The sequence below is a fragment of the Atractosteus spatula genome, chromosome 11 (assembly GCF_055471065.1).
Source record: "Atractosteus spatula isolate fAtrSpa1 chromosome 11, fAtrSpa1.hap1, whole genome shotgun sequence".
In the NCBI taxonomy this organism is placed as follows: domain Eukaryota; kingdom Metazoa; phylum Chordata; class Actinopteri; order Semionotiformes; family Lepisosteidae; genus Atractosteus; species Atractosteus spatula.
In genome coordinates, this window is record NC_142716.1 from 7,534,952 (window position 1) to 7,556,834 (window position 21,883).

At 37.6% G+C, this 21,883-nt stretch overlaps 1 protein-coding gene across 1 annotated transcript in view; it reads right to left on the bottom strand.

Annotated features, from left to right (window-relative positions):
* Positions 1-1,164: 1,164 nt before the first annotated feature.
* Positions 1,165-21,883, bottom strand: part of nmnat2 (nicotinamide nucleotide adenylyltransferase 2) — a 65,222-nt gene continuing 44,503 nt past the window's right edge. Inside the window, exons 4-11 of the mRNA XM_088927438.1 lie at positions 14,788-14,866; positions 10,601-10,727; positions 9,531-9,611; positions 7,028-7,072; positions 5,894-5,970; positions 5,467-5,568; positions 5,040-5,107; positions 1,165-4,179 (exon numbers count right to left, since the gene is read on the bottom strand). Of these exons, the coding sequence (XP_088783564.1) occupies positions 4,077-4,179; positions 5,040-5,107; positions 5,467-5,568; positions 5,894-5,970; positions 7,028-7,072; positions 9,531-9,611; positions 10,601-10,727; positions 14,788-14,866 (682 nt within the window). The 3' untranslated portion in view covers positions 1,165-4,076. The remainder of the gene's footprint in view (positions 4,180-5,039; positions 5,108-5,466; positions 5,569-5,893; positions 5,971-7,027; positions 7,073-9,530; positions 9,612-10,600; positions 10,728-14,787; positions 14,867-21,883) is intronic.

Consider the following 21,883-nt stretch of genomic DNA (forward strand, 5'->3'; position numbering starts at 1 on the left):
ATTCTCGTTTTCCCTGACTAAGAAATAATACACTATAATTATCTGTCATCCATAGCAGTCCGTTTCTTCGTGTGTTTGGATTTTTACACAATCTCGTTAAACAAAGTACGACCATTTCCCCTGATTTTCTCTGGTCATCAATATGACTAAATTGCGTCAAAGTTCCGCTAGTGGGCGCGGTGCATTCAACCTCAGTCCAGTCCAGCTGAACTGACTGATTACGACTATCGGGGTAATTTGTATCGTATAGAAAGTTATCGGTGCTCCGTGTTGTGAAAATGTATTATACTAAAAGATTAGACCGTCAGTGAGATGTGATGTTCCGTGGTTACATTACGTGTGTATGTGTCAATTTTTTTAAGCAATAAAACAATTGAGATCCAGTTGTGGTTAGGGCTCAGAAACGCTTTACACAGGTAATCCACTTTGTATATAGCACTTCAGAGTAACTCTGCCTCTGTAGTGTGCGGAACTGTCATATTGATGTGATTCTAATGTCTTCGGAAACAAAAAACGAAACAAATGGTCCATATTCTGTACCCTGCATCGGCCAGTCCATCAATGTATTTTCAATAACCGGTTTGTCCTAAACAAGTTTGTGGCGACTCAGGATCAAAACAAGCGTACAACGTACTGAAGGTAGGAAGCCTTAATCCATTCTCTAAAATTTGTTTCGGGTTGATTGCATACCACCTAATCTGACATGATTTATTCACTTTTTGCTTCTTGCATGTAGCTGTTAAACAGTAAACATGGTGTAACTTCATGGATTAAAAACTGTACGGGCATTCTATCCCTAGGAAATGTAAATCTAAATGTTTTTGGTCTTGTTTTTCAACGTGTGTTGCTTTCAAAGGTGTTTGTTGTCAATTGAATTTTAAAATACCAATACAACTGAAACTGTTTAACAAAAAAAATACATTTTTATTTGATACCTGAGTGCGTAGTTTGTAAAACAGACTTGTTGCAGACATTGTTAGGGAAAACAAAAAAGTGCCTAGTAGCTATAGAGAATATGGGTTCTAGAAAGCTTATGATCTGTTGTTTTTACCTAAATTCAGAGAAGAAAAAACATTTGAAATAAAAACGCAACATCAGTCCCTTTTTTTAAACTTTTATTAATCTAAACAGAGTCATCACTCTAGAACAAATAGCAGTCGTATGTCTTTTTACTAGCCTTTTATTCAATGGGAACAATGTACAGCATATAAAAACAAAACAAAGAAAACCCCAAATTATAATCAAAATAATAAAGATTACACTTTGAAAAACATCCAAAAGTCACATTGTCCAAATGAGAATGAAAATACTGGGCTAAAGGAACAGCCTCATTATAGAACATTAAATTATTGTTGTTTCTTTGTGTGTGTTTAAGAACCTTGAAGGTGAAATGATTTAGCTTCCAGTTTCTGAGATTTTGGAACTGTTGTAAATGAATGGTTTAATTATCTACATTTGTGCTGATAGGCCCAGTCTGCAGACACAAGTGTTCCATTTATATTGTATCCTGTCAAAAATCCCTGCTATACAATCTTATGTCTGTTTGTCTGTAAATTATTTTATCAAACAATCCCTATTTGTAACATACTTACAGAAAATAGATACATCCAGAGACAGAAGTAGGAAGTCAGTTGTCATTGGTATGCATGCTGCTATTTTAAACTGGTCCTACTAAATGGAGGCTGGGTGTTTGTGGGTAAAATGTGTCAGACCTAATTGCAGACTGTAAAGTTTGTACCGAATGAGCAGTATAGGAGAATATTGTTTGAATGTTGTTTATCAAACCACGTTCCTGCAAATTAAGAGAGAGACGTGAAGTATATGAGGGAGAGTGGTGAAAAAATAAAGGGGTGTTGATTTGAAAGAGGCAAGGAATATCCATGTGTTGTTTGTCTTCTTATATCTAGGTAGCAAGGTAACTCTGTCGATGACCTTTACTGGCTTTAAATTGTTGCTGTATATACTAGCTTTTAAGCTTCTCTTGAATATTTTAGATGGCTATTTCAGTAATTGCAAGCCCATTGACTAATCTGGAGTGCAAGTCTAGGTAAACTAAATTTCCCTGTAGTTAAACACATTTTAGTTCTTCTTTTGAATTTGCAATTTTGTACTTTATTTTGAATTTCTCCCTTTTTCTATGCGGTGTGGAAATCATTAGCTGATAGGAAGTTGTGCTCCCCAACTACTATGGAAACCAAAGGCACATAAAGATCTCTGGGAACATGATCACCAGGATAAGCGTTTTTATCACAAAAGACAGTGGAAACAGCGGAGCTGAGGTCTTCTTTAGAAAAAGACAAATACAGCGTCCAGCGAGTATCGCACTGCTAGGATTTCCAGTATTCCTTACCTGACTCTGCTTGATCTCTGTGTGATACAGCCCCTTTAGTGCTACAAGTTGGCACTCCTGGCTACAGTCAGAGCCCCACTCGGAACTGCCAAGCATAACGTGTTGCGATACTCAGATTTCTGTTCATGCATTACAGAAATATCTCCATTATTTGTGATTTTCATTTTTAAGCTCTTTAGAAATGGCTGGATTTTGTACATTATTTTATACTCATCCAGTTAGTAATTGTCGGCTCTTAAGTAGCTTAGCTTAATGGCTACAGGCCCTATAACACATGGAGAGAATGAAGTCCTGTGGATACACTCCTCCTGAATGCCCATCTGTCAATGACGCTGCTACTTCCACAGAGCCTTGCAGGAGAGTAAATGGATTAGAGGAGTGTGTTACAGCATTACTGTATTTGAAGTCTTTCAAGGAATTTGCTAGTTTAGGATCTAAATTGGCTAATGATAAATGCGTGGATATCATCATCTTTTACTGCAAGAGCTGGTGTAGCAGCTTTAAACTCTTGTAGCCAATCATGCTTGCATGTTAAAACATATTCATGTTGTATTATTGCAGATGTATGTGTTAAATCTATTAATATTTGGACTTTCAGACTTGGCACAGAGAAAGATATTGCAAGAAGAAAACTGCTCCCTCAGATAATGCCAGCCATTGTTGCTGATATAATTGAGAATGCAACACCTATTCTTTTTTTTAGAATTGTTAAAGGAATCCCTAGCTGAAAACAAGACCTAAGCCTGATTTCTGGTAAACGTTTAAAAATAATTGCTGCTTTAATTTCTATTTTCTAAGGATAATTAATGTTCATCCTTCAGTGCTCCACTGTTCGTATTTTCTCCACTTTCTTTACAGAAGGTGTCGTGTCTGTTTCCACAATCCTGAAATAGCTAAATCATTGAATGATTGTTGCTTTTGGTCAAAACAAATCGTCATCCTAATCCAAAATTCAGATAGACTTGTTTACTTTGGTTATGTAATGTATATATTTTTGTTCACTAAAGTGAGGAATAATTTAGAAAGTACTGCTTTTTTTCCCTCTCTCTGGGTATTTATTGTGCGCCTTGCACAGATATTGTACAGTTTTTTGTGCACTAGCTAAGAGAGAAACCTGTGAAACGATGATTTTTTTTTTCTCTGGAGCCTGTAAGGAGGACACAGGCGGAGCCTCAGGGGTGGTAGACAGGGAATGGACACTGAAGTGGGAGATGGGTGGACTTTGCGTTTAGCACATCATTGCCTTCTCTTCCCAGCAGTTATTTGCTAACACATTCACCACGGACTAAAGATCTACTTTGCGATTACAGCAGTCATGCTTGAAAAAAAAAAAACGTTAAAAGCATGCAGTCGAAGAAGAACTGTATTAAATGAACAGCAAAGGCCAACAGTGTTACCATTTGGAGAACATTCCTTGCACCCCTGCTGCAAACCCCCCCCCCCTCCCTACCCACACCCCAACCCCCAAACACACACACCCAGCTGCCCTCGGCGCACAGAGAAGATATTTCACTCAACGAGGGCTCCACATATCCGGTGCTGTCTTGTACAGTGTAGTACCCCTGCAGGGCCATTAGTCACTATGATACAGTTAGGAGGGACAGACACTGAAGGCTCCTGTACATGGAAAGCAGTAGAGCAGGAGGAGTATATGTTTTACACAGAGAGATAGAGGAGGAGAGGCAGTCGAGCTCCTCTCTGCAGGGAAGAGCCAAGCTGCAGGGCTCTATCCAGAAGTGTTGATGTAGAGTTGACTTTGCAGGATGTAATCGATGACCGGCTGACTCAGGTAATCCACCACATGACCATCTCCATGCTGCAAGGCCAGTCTGCAGGAGTAGAACGCAGGTCTGGTCACTCACTCATGTAAAACGTACTTTAAAAACGTCCCTAAATGCTGTAATTTTCTTGAGTTCATTGAACGGAAAACATTTTTTTTTAAGTAGCATCTGGCAGGCTTATAGTGTCATTTGCAGTGTGTAACACTACACGTTTGCATCCTGGAAGTCACAAATAAACATTGCTTTCAAAGTATGTATATTGTCGTTAGGGCTTGGCGTTTTGAGTTGCTACGCTGCCTGTGCTTTGGACAAATTGTGGAAATGTGTTTTTCACACAGCATGCAAGTGTTGTCCAAAAACCTGCTGACAAGTGAGGTCAATAACTCTGTTATTAAATGAAAACTGGAGGCCAGATTAGGTTACTTGAAGAATCAAACAGGTTCCAACACGATTGATTATTGACACCTATCAGCTGTATTCCAATCACAAATAAAGGCAAAACAACCAACAGTTCAAATAATACTTGAAATTAAGGACAACAAATATTTGTAATATATAATAATAACTGATTATTGTATAATGGTGAACAAAATCATGAAAACGTCAAGCCCTAATTAAGGTTTAGAACTATTTATTTTAATCCAATAAATGAGAGCTTGAAATAAAGGCTATGTTTTGTTCTCTATTAAAACTTCATTTATTTGTTATTTTCCTTTAAGTAGAGACTTTCAAGTGAATACTCAACTTTAATGCAGTGATTAAAACCTATCAAGTAAATGCTGTAAAATGGGAATAAGATTTTGGAAATTTCATGTAAATGTTGGTGCATGAAGCTAATCTGTCATACAAGTAACAACTGTTAATTTGGCAGTTATCTCATATTTATTTGCAAATGCTTATTGGCCTACCTGCTTTTGGTAGAACTGACAACACTCATTGGGTGGTTCATGTCCTCCTTTACCACAATAATATTATCCTGGAAAAAAAAAGTAGTTGTTATATTTAATTATTGTACAAGCAAGAAGCCAGCTTTCATAAAGTTACATTTGGAATTTCTCCATTTGGGTGTTTACCTCATGTTTTGGTACTGACAGTTGCTGCGCATGGTTAGGTTTTTTTATCATTTAAAATGAATAATTTTTTAATAGTTTAATAATGTTATATAATTGCTCTGTATTGAAATTAAATAGCCATTACTACATGTTCTGCTTGTCCTTATGAGGTGTGAACCCATTAACTGTGACTTGCCAACAGTCATTAACAGTAAAACCCCAGCTGATGTAAATTTTGCGGCCTACTTGTTGTACTTGTTTGGGGGAGACTTGACCATCCCACCTTGTACTTGCGGAGGATTGAAGAGTGGTTCATGATCCTTTCTGTGTCAGTGCCATCACGGGGGACCACGACAATCCCAAAATCTCCTACAATCACCTCCATCTGCAACACAAATACATATGCGGGGAAGAGAAATGTTTTTCAACTTGTCATACGTCTAGATACAGTACTTCTCAAAATCCATCTGACAGTGTTGGTTTTTTTTCCCCTTTTCTTTTCTCATCCTCAAGGAGAATGAAACTGGACAGAGTTTTCACCCTTGAGTCTTCCTGTTTTCAGTTCCCACGTTTTTTCTCTTCACAACAAGTCAGGCTTTGATGACCAGAAAAGGTGGTTGAGTCCAGCTGCCCGGACAGACCACCGCCCTCTGGAGATGGTGAGCACTGCAAGTATCTAGATTTTCTAGGAACCTTGTAGAGTCACTCACATCACTCTCGTTCCACAACCCAGGGATACAGAAAGACTCCAGCAGGTCACTGCCACACAACAACAGGATCCGCAGCTCTACACGACAGAAATAGGGCAAAGAAGTGATAAATAAAGCATTTCATACTGTAAATTGGGTGATTCTACAGTTAGTAAGCATTGCAATTTGGATAGAGGTAGAGTACCTGATGTTCTACTTTAAGGAGAGTCTTTCTACAGGTAGTGCTCTCTGTGTGTGTGATGTCAGTATTTGAAGGAATATGTTCCCCTTTGTGCTATTTGTTTATTTATTTATCACCACATTACATTTGTTCACCATGCAGTTTTTAATTCAGTCTTTTTCATGACCTGTTCAATCTTATCAGCACTATACTAGGTAGTCACAAGTACACATTGATGACCCCACAGCTGTACTAGAGTACCTGGAGGTTTCTGCTGGACTTGTATCACCTGTTAAAGCTCAGTGTGGTTGGAAACTCTAATTAATGTACTGTACGTATGCGAAAACCATACTTCCACAGTAAATAAAAACACCTAAAAATGAAAAACATTTTTCCATAAGATGCATCAGAGTTTGAGTAAGGGACAATTTATCGTGATAAATGAGATTGTTTTGGAGTATATATGTTATTGGTCAGAAACAAAACCAGCTGAACCACATCTATACCAGGAGTGTTTACTGGAAAGCAGTGTTAATAGTAAATGACGCTTCAGAGTACCTAAAGTTAGAAAAAAAGTCATTCATTCAGAGTGCCTTTACTCTTTTAAACTATGATGCATGAGCCCCTTCACAGCATTGGATTGGCAGCATATACACTATACATGTATGTACACAGGTCACACTTGAATCTTATGTTTTTGCACTATATTGTATTGTATGGTATTATTTATCTTACGTTGATCATATACGTCTGTAAAATCAACTGACTGTTTTTGCGTATTCTGTAGGCCTAAGGAGAACTTCCACTGTGTAAGGACAATAAAGTAGATTCTGATGCCATAAGGAAATAATGCATAATTTACATAGTAGTCAGTAAGTATACAGCACTTTTCTTAAAAGGTTCGCAGAAGGATTAGAACTCATTTGCAAATACTGTGTTTTTTTTATACTTTATATAACAAGAAGTGCACTCACCAATCTCTTCATATCTCATTGCAGTGCCCAGGTTTGCATTCTCATCTGTAACATTAAATACATTATATGCCCTGCATAAGTATGTACATAATCACCCAACCAGACCTATGGCACACCTGAAGAAGGCTCCACAGCCGAATAAGAAACAAGTACTGGACCAAAGTATTGCAGTGAACTGGACAGGAATAATAATAATAATAATAATAATAATAATAATAATTGCTTACACTTATATAGCGCTTTTCTGGACACTCCACTCAAAGCGCTTTACAAGTAATGGGGACTCCCCTCAACCACCACCAATGTGCAGCCCCACCTGGATGATGCGACGGCAGCCATAGTGCGCCAGAACACTCACCACACATCAGCTACCAGTGGGGAGGAGAGCAGAGTAATGAAGCCAATTCATAGATGGGGATTATTAGGAGGCCATGATTGGTAAGGGCCAATGGGAAATTTGGCCAGGACGCCGGGGTTACACCCCTACTCTTTTCGAGAAACGCCCTGGGATTTTTAATGACCACAGAGAGTCAGGACCTCGGTTTTACGTCTCATCCGAAGGACAGCGCCTATTTACAGTATAGTGTCCCCGTCAGTATACTGGGGCATTAGGACCCACATAGACCGCAGGGTAAGCGCCCCCTGCTGGCCCCACTAACACCTCTTCCAGCAGCAACCTTGGTTTTTCCCAGGAAGAGACAGGGATGCTTACTGTGGTCTAGAACCAAGTCTAGTAGCATCAGTGCTTTCTTTAAAAAATCACTTTAATACATTACTTTTGTAGTGGCTATCCTCTGATGTGTCTGTATTCTCATTCAGGATTTGGTAACTGATTTTGTTTTGTATTATTAGTCTCTAAGACAATGGTTTCCACCTCATATGACTTTAAATTAAAAAAAAAATCAAATAGAACAATTGCTGGTTTGTCATTGCCAAAGATTTTCCTTAAAAGCTTTATTCACAAAGTTTTGCCTTCACACTCCTAATGGGGATGTGGCAGTGTGTGCCCATCCATTCATTTTAATTTGGATTAGCAGCAGGGTTTTTCTGTGTGCGACTCTGTCTCTCAGCAAACAGCCCTGAGCAATTACCAGCTAATCATCTCTCAGAAAGGGCCCAGTCTGTGTGGAGCACTGCCAAGCCTGCAATAGGGCTCTGCACTCCATTATGCATTTCTCATGCAAATTGCTTCCCCCCCTGTAACATCTTGATAATGAGGTTCAGAGCATTTGACACATTGCTTTAAAAATTATATACAAAAAAATATGCTCTGCTGGTGGCATGGAGTGTTTATTGTACCAGTGTGGTAATCAGTTAGTCTGTCTGTGGCGAAAGACTGATGTGTCAAATTGTGATGAATGTGATGGCTGTGGATTTCCCTTGCTTTCCTTGATATTGTAATTTTTGTCTTGCTGAATGGTATTGATCACTTTTGACCTTGGAGGGACATTACTGTACATGACTTTAGAATTGGTACAAGAACAGAGCCTTTTAATTTACTGCATCTGCTTAGGATGGTGTCTTCCGTGTAGAAGTGCCAGAGTGCAACCTGTGCTGTATTATATCACAGAATTACTTTTAATCCTAAATGGCACCTGGGTTGTCTATAAATACATTTCTAAATAGGGCCATTGCTAACATTTTTGATGCTGTGTCAATCTCCATTAAAATAGAAAATGTTTACCTTCATGTTTTCTTTAAGCCATCCATATAATATGGATACAACAACTGAGAGGAGAATGACAGAAGAGAGGTTGTGTATAACCAATACTTGTGAATCGTTAAAGGTAAAGATTTTAATATAGAATATAGAAAGTTAGAAGTTAGAAACTTAGCAAAATTTAGAGATTCCTTTTTCAAAGCTGCTGAATACATCAAGGATCCATAAGCGTCAAAAAGCCAGCAGCTATTGTATATCACCCTGCAACTCACAACTGGCAGTCCACAGAAGCTAAGCAGGTGTGAGCCTAGCCAGTACCTGGATGGGAGACATCCTGGGAAAAACTAAGGCTGCTGCTCGAAGAGGTGTTAGTGGGGCCAGCAGGGGGTGCTCACCCTGTAGTCTGTGTGGGTCCTAATGCCCCACAATAGTGATGGGGATGCTATGCTGTAAAAAGCTGCCATCTTTCGGATGACACATAAAACCGAGGTCCTGACTATCTGTGGTCATTAAAAATCCCAGGCCATTTCTCGAAAAGATTAGGGTTGTAACCCCGGGGTCCTGGCCAAATTTCCCATTGGCCCTTACCAAACATGGCCTCCTAATAACCCCCATCTCTGAACTGGCTTCATTACTCTGTTCTCCTCCCCACTGATATCTGGTGTGTGGGGAGTGTTCTGGCACACATTGGCTGCCATTGTATCATCCAGGTGGGGGTTACACATTGGTGGTGGTGGAGGGGAGTCCCCATTATCTGTAAAGTGCTTTGGGTGGAGTGTCCAGAAAAATGCTATATATATATAAGCAATTATTATTAGTAAGGAAGATCTACTTCTTACTTACCCACAAAGGTGAAGCGCTCAATGTGGGGCCGAACACAACAGATCTTTCCCAAGCTCTCACTCACCTTCCCCAACAGTTTAACTGCAGAAGAAAATCATGGCAGAGTTAGTGGACACAGTGGAACTCTTATCAAAGAAAACAGTGCAGCAGAGGCCTCCACATTTCTGCTTTCTGGAACTGCTAAAATACAACAATGACACACTGCCACTACCCTCCCATCCCAAAAAATTAATAATACTGATGCAGACACATTCAAGAGTCTTATCATGTTCAAGTCGCAATATCCTTAATACCAGCACACTCAACAAAACAGATTTTGAAATAAAAGAGGGTGTGATTCTACAATAAATCCAAGGATCCAAATCCAACAATTTCAAAGGAAAAGTAATATAAGGCAATACTAGAGGTTAGCATCTGCATCCTATAACATTGCATCTTCCGTATAAAGAAATAACATGAAACATTCATAAGTCAAATGTAATCTAATCGTTTAGTATATTGTGTGTGGAGCCTGTTTTGATTTTGTAAATGTACATTAAAAAAATCCTAAATGTAATACGAGAGATAAATGTATATGCTGCAGAAGTTAAAGGGTTAAATACTGTACATGCTACCAAGAAAAACCCAAAGTATGTTTCTTCATAACTGTTTGATAGTTAGATGTTTACAAAATACAGTTACTCTCTTCACCAGAGATTGTGAGCACCTACTTAGCAAAAAAACAATGTATAGTTTTAAGATGATGCGTTAACTCTTAAAGATGTTCAGCAGACATCAGGATATGTTTAACTCATGCTATTCTGGCTGTATCAATACAGTACAATTTGTAGTACGTTTTGAAATATTTAGAAATTAGGGTTGTAAGACCTGCGAAACCTGCTGGATTGGAGCTTTCCAGGACTATGGCTGGAGACCTCTACACTGGCTGAGCATAGACATGTAATACACATCTACTACTTTTCTGACTCTGTGGAGATCTGCCTTGGAGAATGCTGATGTCTCTGTGGTGTCCAACACCCCTATTACTTTCAGAGTCTGTCTTTCAGAAGGGGAAGACGAGAGGAACTCACTGGCAGTAGGCTTGTTGCTTGTATTGTTGCTGTTCTGATAGATGGGGCGTGTCTCATTCTGTGGCTGTCCAATCACTGGAGTCGTTGAAGGAGAATTCACATTAGATAGGATGCAGCCCGTCACCCTCTAGGGAACAAGAGAGACACAAAATGAATTTTTATCAGCTTCAACACCAAAGCTGAGTTGTGCGAAGCTGTGAAAGCAATTAAGAGGCCATCTTTTTATAAATTCAGGCAAGGTGTTGAGAAACTGTTTACAGTGTAAGTGCAGCCTATGAAATGATTTGTGCCTACTTGCTTATTTTGAACATGTTCTGTGATACATTTGAGATGATCTGAAGTTCAATTCCACTTGCTTTTGCTCTTCTGTAAGTCAGTCCGGTCCTCTAAGGACCACCTATTGGTTTCTGTGAACCTCCCTCTCTTTAGACTTACAGTCGGACTCCAAAAGATGCCCGTTTCTGTCAAATTCTTATAAAGGTGATGTGATTTCCACTTGGGGAGCACTGTGCACCAGAGACCCATAATTTATCTCAAGATCCAGAACAGAACAAAATCTGTAATGAAAAGCATTCATTTTCATTCTTTTAACTCCTTGGACTAGATGGCATTAATGGGAAGAATTTAAGGATATACTATCACATTCTGTTAAAAATACAACTTAAGGATCTGTAACAATGATGTCAGTGTTATCCCAAAAAGTGTTTATTTCAAACCTCCTCTTCCACATCTCCATTAACGACACTTGAAGCCATCAGGGTGTGACTAGTGCCCTGGAGTGCTGGCCTCTCTGCAGGCGTGCCTGCTCTGTACCGTGGGAGGGATCCAACCTGCATTTTGTCTTGCAGCCCTGCTGTGACTCAGAAACTTTTTTGAAGCATCATATTTCTTCATGGAGGTGAAGAAATGACTTAGGAACTCCCAAGAACAGTCTTTATGTTTGGTAATCTTGCAAAAGAGCATGACAGCATGTCATCGGTATGGCTCAATGATGCGCTGAGAAATACTTAGCCTCCGTGCCTCTGAGATGAGGCGGGCAATTTGTCTGCTCTCACTAAACCCTTAAACAAACCTGGGCTCTGCAAGCCTGACCCATTTCTCAACAGAAAATCAGATGGCAGAAAAAGGGCAGCCTTGTGAATTGAAGGACTAGAATAAAATGCATTATCAGTAATAAAAAAATGATACTCTTAATTTTTATTCTATTGCAGTTTCAAATGAGGAGCACCAGGTGATTGCATTTATCTTATCAACTGGCTTACAATTTACTGTGGTCTTTAATAAGTCATTTTCCAAGCCATTTCATTTACCTAAAGCAGAGACTGGGTAACTACTATGAGAATCCCTGCAACTTCAACCTCTTGCTTTTATTTATTTTTTTTGTCCAACCATTCTGAGATTCCTCATCCCAAAGTCAGAATGTCATTATTATAATAGAGATATTATGTGGAGAGGAAAAAAAAATGACTTCTACTATAAACTTTTGCAATTACATTGTTAATCCCACCAGGAAAGGTACAGCAGTTAATGGCTAGCAATTATATTTTCCATTTGCTATGAGAATATGTATTTGTTATCTGGATTTACCGGAAAATGCATGAAAAGGATGGAGCAACACTAATTCATTTAAGCTCATGTGGGTTTGAAGAGGTGACAGGCAAACATTAAGGCAAAGACCATTCATACTGTATTACGGGATTTTATTCTGTGTATAACTTAATTGCTTTCACGGGATTTTCAACTTTATTTCACTCTTGCTGAATGATTCATTAAATAAACCTTCCTTATACCAGTTGAGTTTATGAACAGAAGCTTTATAAGTTTTCAACAAAAACACTTACTTCGCAGGAATTCTGAATTGCCTAAATTAGTTTTATGCAAGGTACACAGAAAACTCTCAAGAATATCATGAGAGGCTAAGTAAAAAGGCAATTAGAGTTAAATTAATGAGATGCAAATTAAGTGTGAAATAAGAATAAACCTAACAAAGCTTACAGTAATCCTCAACCATTTTGAACAGCTATAAACCAATTTCTCCAGGCAGTGAGACTCTCTTTTGAGAGCAACATCAATGAGCTACATAGAAGGTTAAAGGCAGTTCAGAAATGAAATGCACTCTTAATTTAACCATTGCCCCGGGCCTCTTATCCAATCGATGTACAGCTTTCTAAACCTTTGAGAAGACATCTAAATAATAATTTGGAGTGACTGTATTTTCAGTCTTTATATTTCTCAAGAGGAAGATGATCTAAGATGTCGGAATCATATTAGTGTACTGGGGTAAGTAAGCTTCTGCTTGGTCAGAAAAATGTTTTTTTTTCTCAGAAACATTCCTTTAATCATTGTTGTCTTCTAATTAACCAGGATAGATCCTATGAACAGGAGCAGTTATAAATGCATCATTGACATGCTTTACTTTAGTTAAATTTTTGTTCACTGTCACTTGCTGAAGGTTTCACAGAAAGTAACAATATTGTATACTGTGTTGTATACTCTGGGTGTTAAGAGAGAGAGAGGACCACATGATGGTAAATCCCAGTACAAGCTGTGGGTTAAATCCTTCTCACTTAACATGCCTTCATCAGGAAAAATCTGGGGATATGAGGAAAGACTTGGAGTATATATTCCTGATTGCCAGATGATCAGCTTCAAAAGCAGCCTATCCTGGGCCGACTTAACAGAAAGGGAAATGAGTTCCATTCCTCTGAATCCGCTTTACACTGCCAGATCAATTGCAGTAACAGAAATAACAAGGATACAATTATATTGAGTCTAGATCCCAACCATATCCAAAACAGCATGAAGATGGGGAGGATTAGTTTAGAAAAGCAATAAAGGGGTAAAAGATAGTTTACAGGTTTATTAGTAAAGGGCTTAATTAATAAAATATCCGCTTTTCCACATATATTCTGTGGGGGGGCAGGTGCAGTATCAGTTCTGAAACCATTGTGGTAGCATCATTAGGGTGCTTTAACATCAATTTATTGATAAAATGGCAAGTGATGCATCCATAGATCTTGCTAAAGAATATTTTTTTTTTGCCGAGTTGGTTGCAACAGGCTCAACAATAAATTCTGTTACATCCAGATATAATTTACGCAAAAAAAAAAACACGGATAATTTACAGCGGAAGATTGTTTACCTAGTGGGTTGGAAAATGCAAAGCTCTTATGGTAGTGACACTCTGAGGAAAAAGACATTTAAAAACGTGAATATGTGGGATTTCAAACCTAACCCTGTACTGTATATGATGTGCAGTGGAGGATTAAAGTTTATACTGTGTGTTGCTCAGATGTGTAACTTATCATGGTTCTATATACAATGTGTTACTTTCAATGTCATGGAGGTAAAGTAAGCTGTAATGACTGACAGCCTTCCTTACAGAAGGGTATTTAAAACTGTGTTTTTTTGCATACCTGACTCACACTGAGACAAGCTGGTGCTTGGGAAAGTATTTCCTTAGAGAAAATTATTCAGGCATAGTGTGTCCCTTTTTTCCCATATTTTATTTAAAAATATTTACTCTACCATATTCATAAACATTATGTAACATGGCTTGAAACTGTGAAAAAGTGTGTATCTTAGATGAATGAACTCAATTAACATTCACAGTTTATATCACCACAAGATGCTGCAAGTCACATTCTGCATATTAAGAGACTGCATCAGTGTAGAGAGCATTATTGAAAGGCACAGTAGTAAGACAGCTGTTAAATGTGAATCAAAGTGTTCTAATGTCCAAATAAGGATGAAGTCTGCTTATACTGTCATGGACAGAATATTGGAGATCCATCATGGAAAAGTGAATGGAGGTCATTTCTGTCTGTTGATACTTTAAAAATAATTGTGGTTTATATAATCAAATCTTACTGAGCAGTGGGCAAGGAATTGTAATAGTTTTTTTTTCCTATTGTCAATGAAATCATTGCTCTTAATGGGATGGAAAGAAGACGCAGGGATTTCATTCTGAAAGCTGTGGAAGATTAATTTGCATACAGAATGTCTGAGGAGGTGAACACACGCAGAGTTTAGGAGCTTTTCTGGGTAATGGATGTGTTATCCAGCAGATCTGCATGAACAAGGCAAATTATGCGAATTCAAGCAAAAGGAGAAGGAGAAAAAAAAGAGTCGCAGCTGAAATTGACTATTTCCTCCTGGTAAAGTGGGCCAACAGAGATTCAGCCTACCTTCATGAGGTCACGGTGGTGCTCCAACACACTGCAAGTGGTCTGCCAAGTATCCTGATAACATTCCCAGGGGTCCACCCTTGAGAGAGAGAGAGGGAGGGGTCACTTTCGATTGTCAGCGTCCTGGATAATGAGTATTTCACTGCTATCCCACCTGCTGTAACTGTCTCTGCGGGCATCTTTTACTTCTGCTCACATGCCAATATTAGTTTATGCACGATCCACCACGTGTGTGTGTGTGTGTGTGTGTGTGTGTGTGTGTGTGTGTGTGTGTTATTTAATGACAGACATCAATCACAACTCAGATCAGGGCATTCTGAACCCAAGAAATCTTGCAACTGTAAGATATTCTGGTGGATAATAAGAAGGGTTTGCGTGGAGAGTCTCTCTTGTACTGCTTTATCGAAGTGACTGAAGCATTGGGCTCCTGCTGAGATCAAGAGAAAGACAGCAGAACATATGGGACGTGATATTGTCAGAAGTAATATTGTAGTCTTATGTCATCTCCTCTTAAAGCTTCCTATTTTCTGTAAAACATGACTGCACACATCCTTCCAGTTCTGAATAAATTATCAGAAGTCTCTTCCAGACTCCCAAGAAGTCCACATTTTAAATCTTAAAAGCCTTATGTATAAAGCACCCAATAAATGAATATTTAAAGTGTAATAGATTTTTTCTCTTAATTAAATTTTTGCTGCTTATTGGTTAAATTAAAGTATGCACTTGACTTAATTTCCAGTTTTCTGCCTGGGCCGTTTCAAATGCAATTACATAATTTATTTCCTTTGTTTATTTTTTTGGACACACCAATCTACAAAAAAAACGGTGTCAGACTCACTCTTTCTATAAACTGGATGTTTTGGTAAGAGTAACATTTTCTTTTGAAGAAAGAAAAGGCGATAGCATTTGGTTTAGTCAAATGTCACATTTTAAGCATTTTCTTGAAGGAAATATGCAACTTTAAAAACAATATGAAAATGAATCCCAAATGCCCTGCTCTTTCCAAAGAATCGGTCTTTATTCACAGAGCAAAATGTGGAAGGTTCTGAAAGTGCCCAGTGAACTATGAAGTCCTTCACAGAATCTCCCTCTGCCAGTTACCAAGGCAACAGTGAGAATCCTGGTTTCCTGTTGTGCTTCACAAAAATGATTAATTCATCATTAGATTGTAACATTATTGTTTTGTACTGGGCTGTGTGCAAACGGGAACTGAATTTTTAAAAATTCCTTCTGCTGTGTGCTTAAAATAAATCCTCCTAAGCTTACTTTTCTTGCAAATGAAAAACTTAAATTGTCATAAGATGACCCCTTTTTTTGTTTTACTGATAGTACAGCAATCTATTGATAAATCAAAACATTCACCTATTTTCATCAAATACTTGCATTGTGCTACCCTATTAGGAGGTCACTATTCCAGGGATCTTCTGTCTGTAATGGTACCTAATCCATCATTGAGCAACCCGTTTTCTAAGTTCTAAGGAGAGAGGAAACCACTCTCCTACTCTGGCTTTTGATCGTTTTGGTTTTGACCTTTCCTATGTTTATATTGTTATATACTGTACCTGCAAGGTAAAGGCACTTAGCATATCAAGCCAGTTTAGAGTACTGTGTATGTAAATGTGAAGAAGATTGTGCTCCTCTTCTGAGGCCACGCCTCTGTCTCCAGGTCAGCGTTCTATACTTACCTTATCAAAAGCATCAAACACAATCGAAAACTGGGGGGTTTTCTGGAACAACTTTCGCGAAGTGCCTTGCTCAAGGGTAAAATGGCAGTGTCTCAACAGGGATTGGAACCCACAACTTTCCAGGGTCTGCAACCCTCACCCTGGCACCACACTGCTCCAGCTGGTAAGATACCTTGGGGCTCTGGACATTTATTAATCCCATGTGCTTGTAGTATTTAAAACATTTCTGCCTCTTCTATGCTAATACTGCTTAATACAGAAAGTTTTCCTCCTGCTGCCTGAGAAATGCTCTTGACTTCGTCCTTAGTGAACTCCAGAGCGGAGTACTCATGTAGTACATCAGCCATTTCCTCTTCATTGTCTAGAGATCTCCCATCACTGTCCCAGATAAATTTTACTTTATCCTTAATGGTCCTTTTGCTGTTCTAGTACTGAAAGAAATGTTTTTTGGCCGTCATTGCAATATTCCTTTCCATCTTTCTTTCGGCTACCCTAATCTCTTTTCTTACCTGTGCTTGGAATTCATCGCTCATCTTTTCTTTAACTGCATCTTGTGCTTTTCTAATCATTTTTTATTAAGTGCTTTTTTTCCTCTGTTGATTTGTTCGGCCATTTGTGGACGCTGTTTTTTTAGCTTTTGTTTTACTCACTCATGGCATAAATGTGTTTTGTGCTTCAATTTTTTTAGATGTTTTAACCTGTTGCAGAACAGAAAAGATTCCATATATATTCTCTCCTATTCTACTCCTCTTGAGCTACGTCCTATTTCTTCCTGAAAAAGCTTTCTGAAATTGTAAGCTTTAGATTAGATTCAATCTAAAAACATACAGTATCCAAGTATACTTCAAAAATTGCCATATTATGATTGCAGTTTCCTGATGGTTTCCTCATCCCTGTTTGCCTTTCTTGATCAATACAAGAATTTCCTCTTTAGGTTGCTACAACAAACTGGGTAAGACATCAGTAATTAACCATGTCTTTAACTTCTCATATTTAGGAATATTTAGGAATCATTTGGTTGTATGTTATACACAGACATCTCTTAATGGTTAGCAAATGAAGCATTAAAATACTGCTATCATCAAAATCAAAACCCTTATCCCCACACAATCTTGCTTTAAAAATTGTTTTCAAAGGCCATGTTTTCTGACAAATTTAGACCGTTTTGGTGCTTTTTCATTTTCTTTAGAACTGAATAAATAGAATGCGTTTTTATGCTACCCTGTGTTATTTTTAAAGACATGTTTAATGATATCTTTAGATTTGCATTTATAGCAATGCTGTCATTCTTGTCTTAATGTGCCAGTGTTGCTGTCATCCAGTGACAAAAAATTAGCACACCTGTTTCCGAGTTCGTGGGCATTGTTGGCATACATTTGGTGCAAGGAGAATATTCATGATCACTTCAAACATGTATAGTTATTGACAGCATTTTGTTTCTGCTTGAACAGAGCTGTTAAAAAAATTCCAATCATTTATAGTTTATGTCTTACTATCAAACTTGGTTTAATCTATACTTCATGCATGAAAATTGTATAAAACAGTCTTGGTTTCTGGGGAAATATATTGGTTTAAATGTATACAGTACATTAAGCAGCACAAGCATAAAGACATTTTGAGAAATTCTATAATGACATTTTATAATGTTTTCCCAGTGCACCTTTTTAGCATATTTTTAAAGTACTTTTTGGCTGTACATGTGGATTCCAAAAAGTGATCCCACATCAATTTCACTGTGAGTTAAAAAACATTCTTGAACTACAGTACAAAGTATTTATTCTCTTAACTATAATTCTTAAGTATTATAAGACCAGATATCTGTTTTTCAGACTGAGAATAAATTTTGCAGATGCAACAACAGGATTTTATTCTTCCTATTTACTTACACCTATGTATTCCACATGTACAGTAAGGTGATCCAATACATTTCTAAAATTTCATCCATTTTAGAAGCTTCTAATGAAATAATCTCATGAAATAATGCTACATTTTTCTGCTAGACTGCATACATCATTCATTTGCTTGTGGCACAGGCTGCTCTTTTGCTATTTATCATTTGGTGTACATGAGCAATCTCAGATCTCCTGTGAATTATTGATGGGCCACGTTTTGATTAACCAAGCATACATCTGAGGAAGTACAGTTCAGTATGTTGCCCTGAGAAATCTTCCCTTTATGTATTTTGTCCCCCCTGTTTGCTTTTGACAGACCTGATCTATTTGTAAAACCTAAAAAAAAATCAACTCTGAGGAGCCATAGTGCTCAGTCATAGTTCAAAAAGCAGTTTTTGGATAATTTGCTTATAAATCATTCAGAATGCAATATTTATACATTTAATGCATAGGTTTATACTGAATGTATCCCTTTTTAAAACGATTTCAATTATGTGCCATTTGATTTTACTTTAAAGTAATATTAAAAGCCTTGCAAATCCTACTGTCTCCTGTAAAACATAAATGAAAAACTCAGTGTCACACAGAGAATGTCTCTCCTCAGCCAAATCATTCTAATAAAGCTTTGCTGGGGATTTGCTTTGTTGAGAATTTATTCTCAGATGGCCTCATTAGCATTACAAAAAATAAACTCAATAATGCACATTTTAAAGCAGAGCTAAAATTCCAGTTGTGATTTATCAGTGAGTCATCCGTGTAAATTAGAACCACAGTTAATTAAAGCTGAGAATAATTATATTTAATTACCTTAATTAGAAAGTGGTGGAAGGGTACATCAGTTTGCTTTACTTCTGATGCTGATTGTACATTTTTGCACATTTTGCTGTCTACAGAAACTTGTGTTCCATAGCCCCTTAACCTTACATAAAAACAATAATACATGTAAATTTGTTTTTGAAGTGTGAATGAGATTTGAAGCTTTTTTATAGATCTACTTAAGGTTAGTTATTCTATGCAGTCAGCAGCACAGGTGTGTTCTTAATGTTACATGAGCTGTTTCCGCCATTCAAACAGAAGCCAGAACTGTACTGTAGCAATCCCTGCTGATAAGGCTTTTCCTGAATGTGAAAAAGGAAATTGGCAGTCTGCATGAAATTTTCCAGTGGTTTCACAGACCTTAGTGATCACTAATTTTGGACTTCATAATATTAATTTAGCTATCAAATATGTAGATTTACTTTTTAGGTTTTACTTTGTATGTTTTAGGGTTTTTAAAAAAAAAATATTTGAAAAAAGGGGAAATGGTTAATTTACATAATTCCAGATACATTTTGTGTGGGGAAAAAAAATATTTTCTGTACCTAGCTTTTTGTGAGTTGTCTTGTGACTTCTTCTTGACAAGTGAAATTCCTCACATAGGTTGTTCTGTGAATTGGAAAGGGATTTTCCACTCTCCTGACATTTTGAGCGAATTGGTTTGTAAATGACTTTCCCTGCGTCTTACAACACAGTGCTGTCACATATTACATTAATCACACAGATTCCCTGGTTAGTAGTGCCAGCAGAGTAAGGAACTGTAACTATCAGCACTCAGATGAGAATCCTTCAGAATTAAATGATTCTCAGTTGCCTCTGTGTTGCACACAATTCCACTGGGTGTTTTAATCTGTTTCATCAAGACAAGTGTCTCCTTGTGGAAGGTTAAATCGCTTGATATTTTCTGTTCCTGCACTGGATTTGGAGAATTTTGTAAACTATGTGTCGTAGAAAGGTCGGACAACAAGAAGTAAATACTCCAGTGTTAGTTTCAAATGGCATCTTAGTGGGGAACACACACTATGGAAGGAATAAATGCAGAACACGTCTTGTTTACTTCACCCTGGTGCAGTAATATGAGTATTAGAAAATCAGGGACTCTTCACTAAGGCTCATCTTTAATTCTGCTCACAGTCTTGGAAATAAACTTTGCTTGCTGTGGAAAGCAAGCAAGATATGGAAAAAGATCCATATCGCAATTAAATACAACAGCCTAAGAACAAGAACAGATGGAAACTGGGTAGTTTTTGCCTGCCTAATTATTGGAAAACTTCCTCGGTTGATCTTTTGTTCATTGCATCTGTTCATGTGTTTAAACATTCTGCACGTTCTCTTTGTTTGTCTGCAAATGAAAAGTCATTGTTGGTTTTTATTATGTGGCAGTAACATACAGTAGTCTAGGGGATTGATTTTCCTGCGGACATATTTTTATGTGTGTATGTCAGTTTAGGAGCCATGTTCTAATTCATTCTTGGAGGTTATCTGGAAGATGTTCAATGTCTTTCTCAGCAAGGAAAATTTTTTGGGTTTGTTTTATGAGTCATGAGTTATAAAATACCCTTCCTTGCATAGGATGCAGAATTCGGGCCATTCTAGCTACTTAGTAGGATTGACGTGACACTGAGGTGGTGGTATAGTTTTTACATCTTGGGTAGCCGCAGTTCAGATTATTGCGCTCAATGGGGAGTTCTTGGGTGCTTACTGAAATAATATTCTAACACTGGAAGGAAGTGGAGTGGAACAAGGAACCAAACCTGGATTGTCAGGCAATGCCATTCTATCATCACCAAAAGTGCAGGAAAGCATGACAAGTGTGTAGTTGACTGATTTATGCATACAGCCTCTCTGAATATGTACACGATCATATTTTGCTCAACCAACTGTGCCTGTGTGTGTCTATTTTTATGTCATGTTTGTACCTCCATGCATACTGTATACAGTATATCACCTTTTTGGTATTTTCCTAAAAATCAGAAAATAGATCTTTTTTAATAGGTCAAACCACATTCGGACACATTACTGTGTTTTTATAATTAATCCTAATGTATCCTTGTCTCCAAACGCATGCAGATTGTCACGCACTGACTTTGACTAAATATTGTAAATTACCGCTTTTCTTAACAGCAATATTACTGTAGATTCATTCCACTTCATCCCAAATCAAAACAGTCACAGTCTTCAACTACAATATGTTTGCATAGTTCATTTTATTGGAAAAATCCATTTATCTGCGTTCAGAGACAAAAATAGTACTCATTGAAAATATAACCAATTCCAGTTATTATGTGGCACAGTTTTAGACTATAATTAACGTGAACATACAAAGCTATAATGAACACTCTCAATGGGAGTGCTGAGTAGTTAAGTGCTCTTTTGTGTTTTACAATGGAAGTAAATATACTGTAGTTTGACTGATTTGTATAATTGAAACTGTGTACTGTTGTTTTGTCAGGTCTGAAATGCTTGATGGTGAAGCGCTACAGTTTTTCACTACCAATAATAAATATAATCATTCTAAAGTAGGCACTCGTATCTTGGCATCACTAAAATGACAAAACATGAAAGCAAAACTTAGACAATGTTTACAATATACAATAACAACCTTTGAGAAGGCCTAATCTGCTGTGTATGAGCCCAGTGCTTTAAATGGATAAAACATGTCTTGGAGCAAATGGATTACTCTCCTTAAACATTTACTTAATA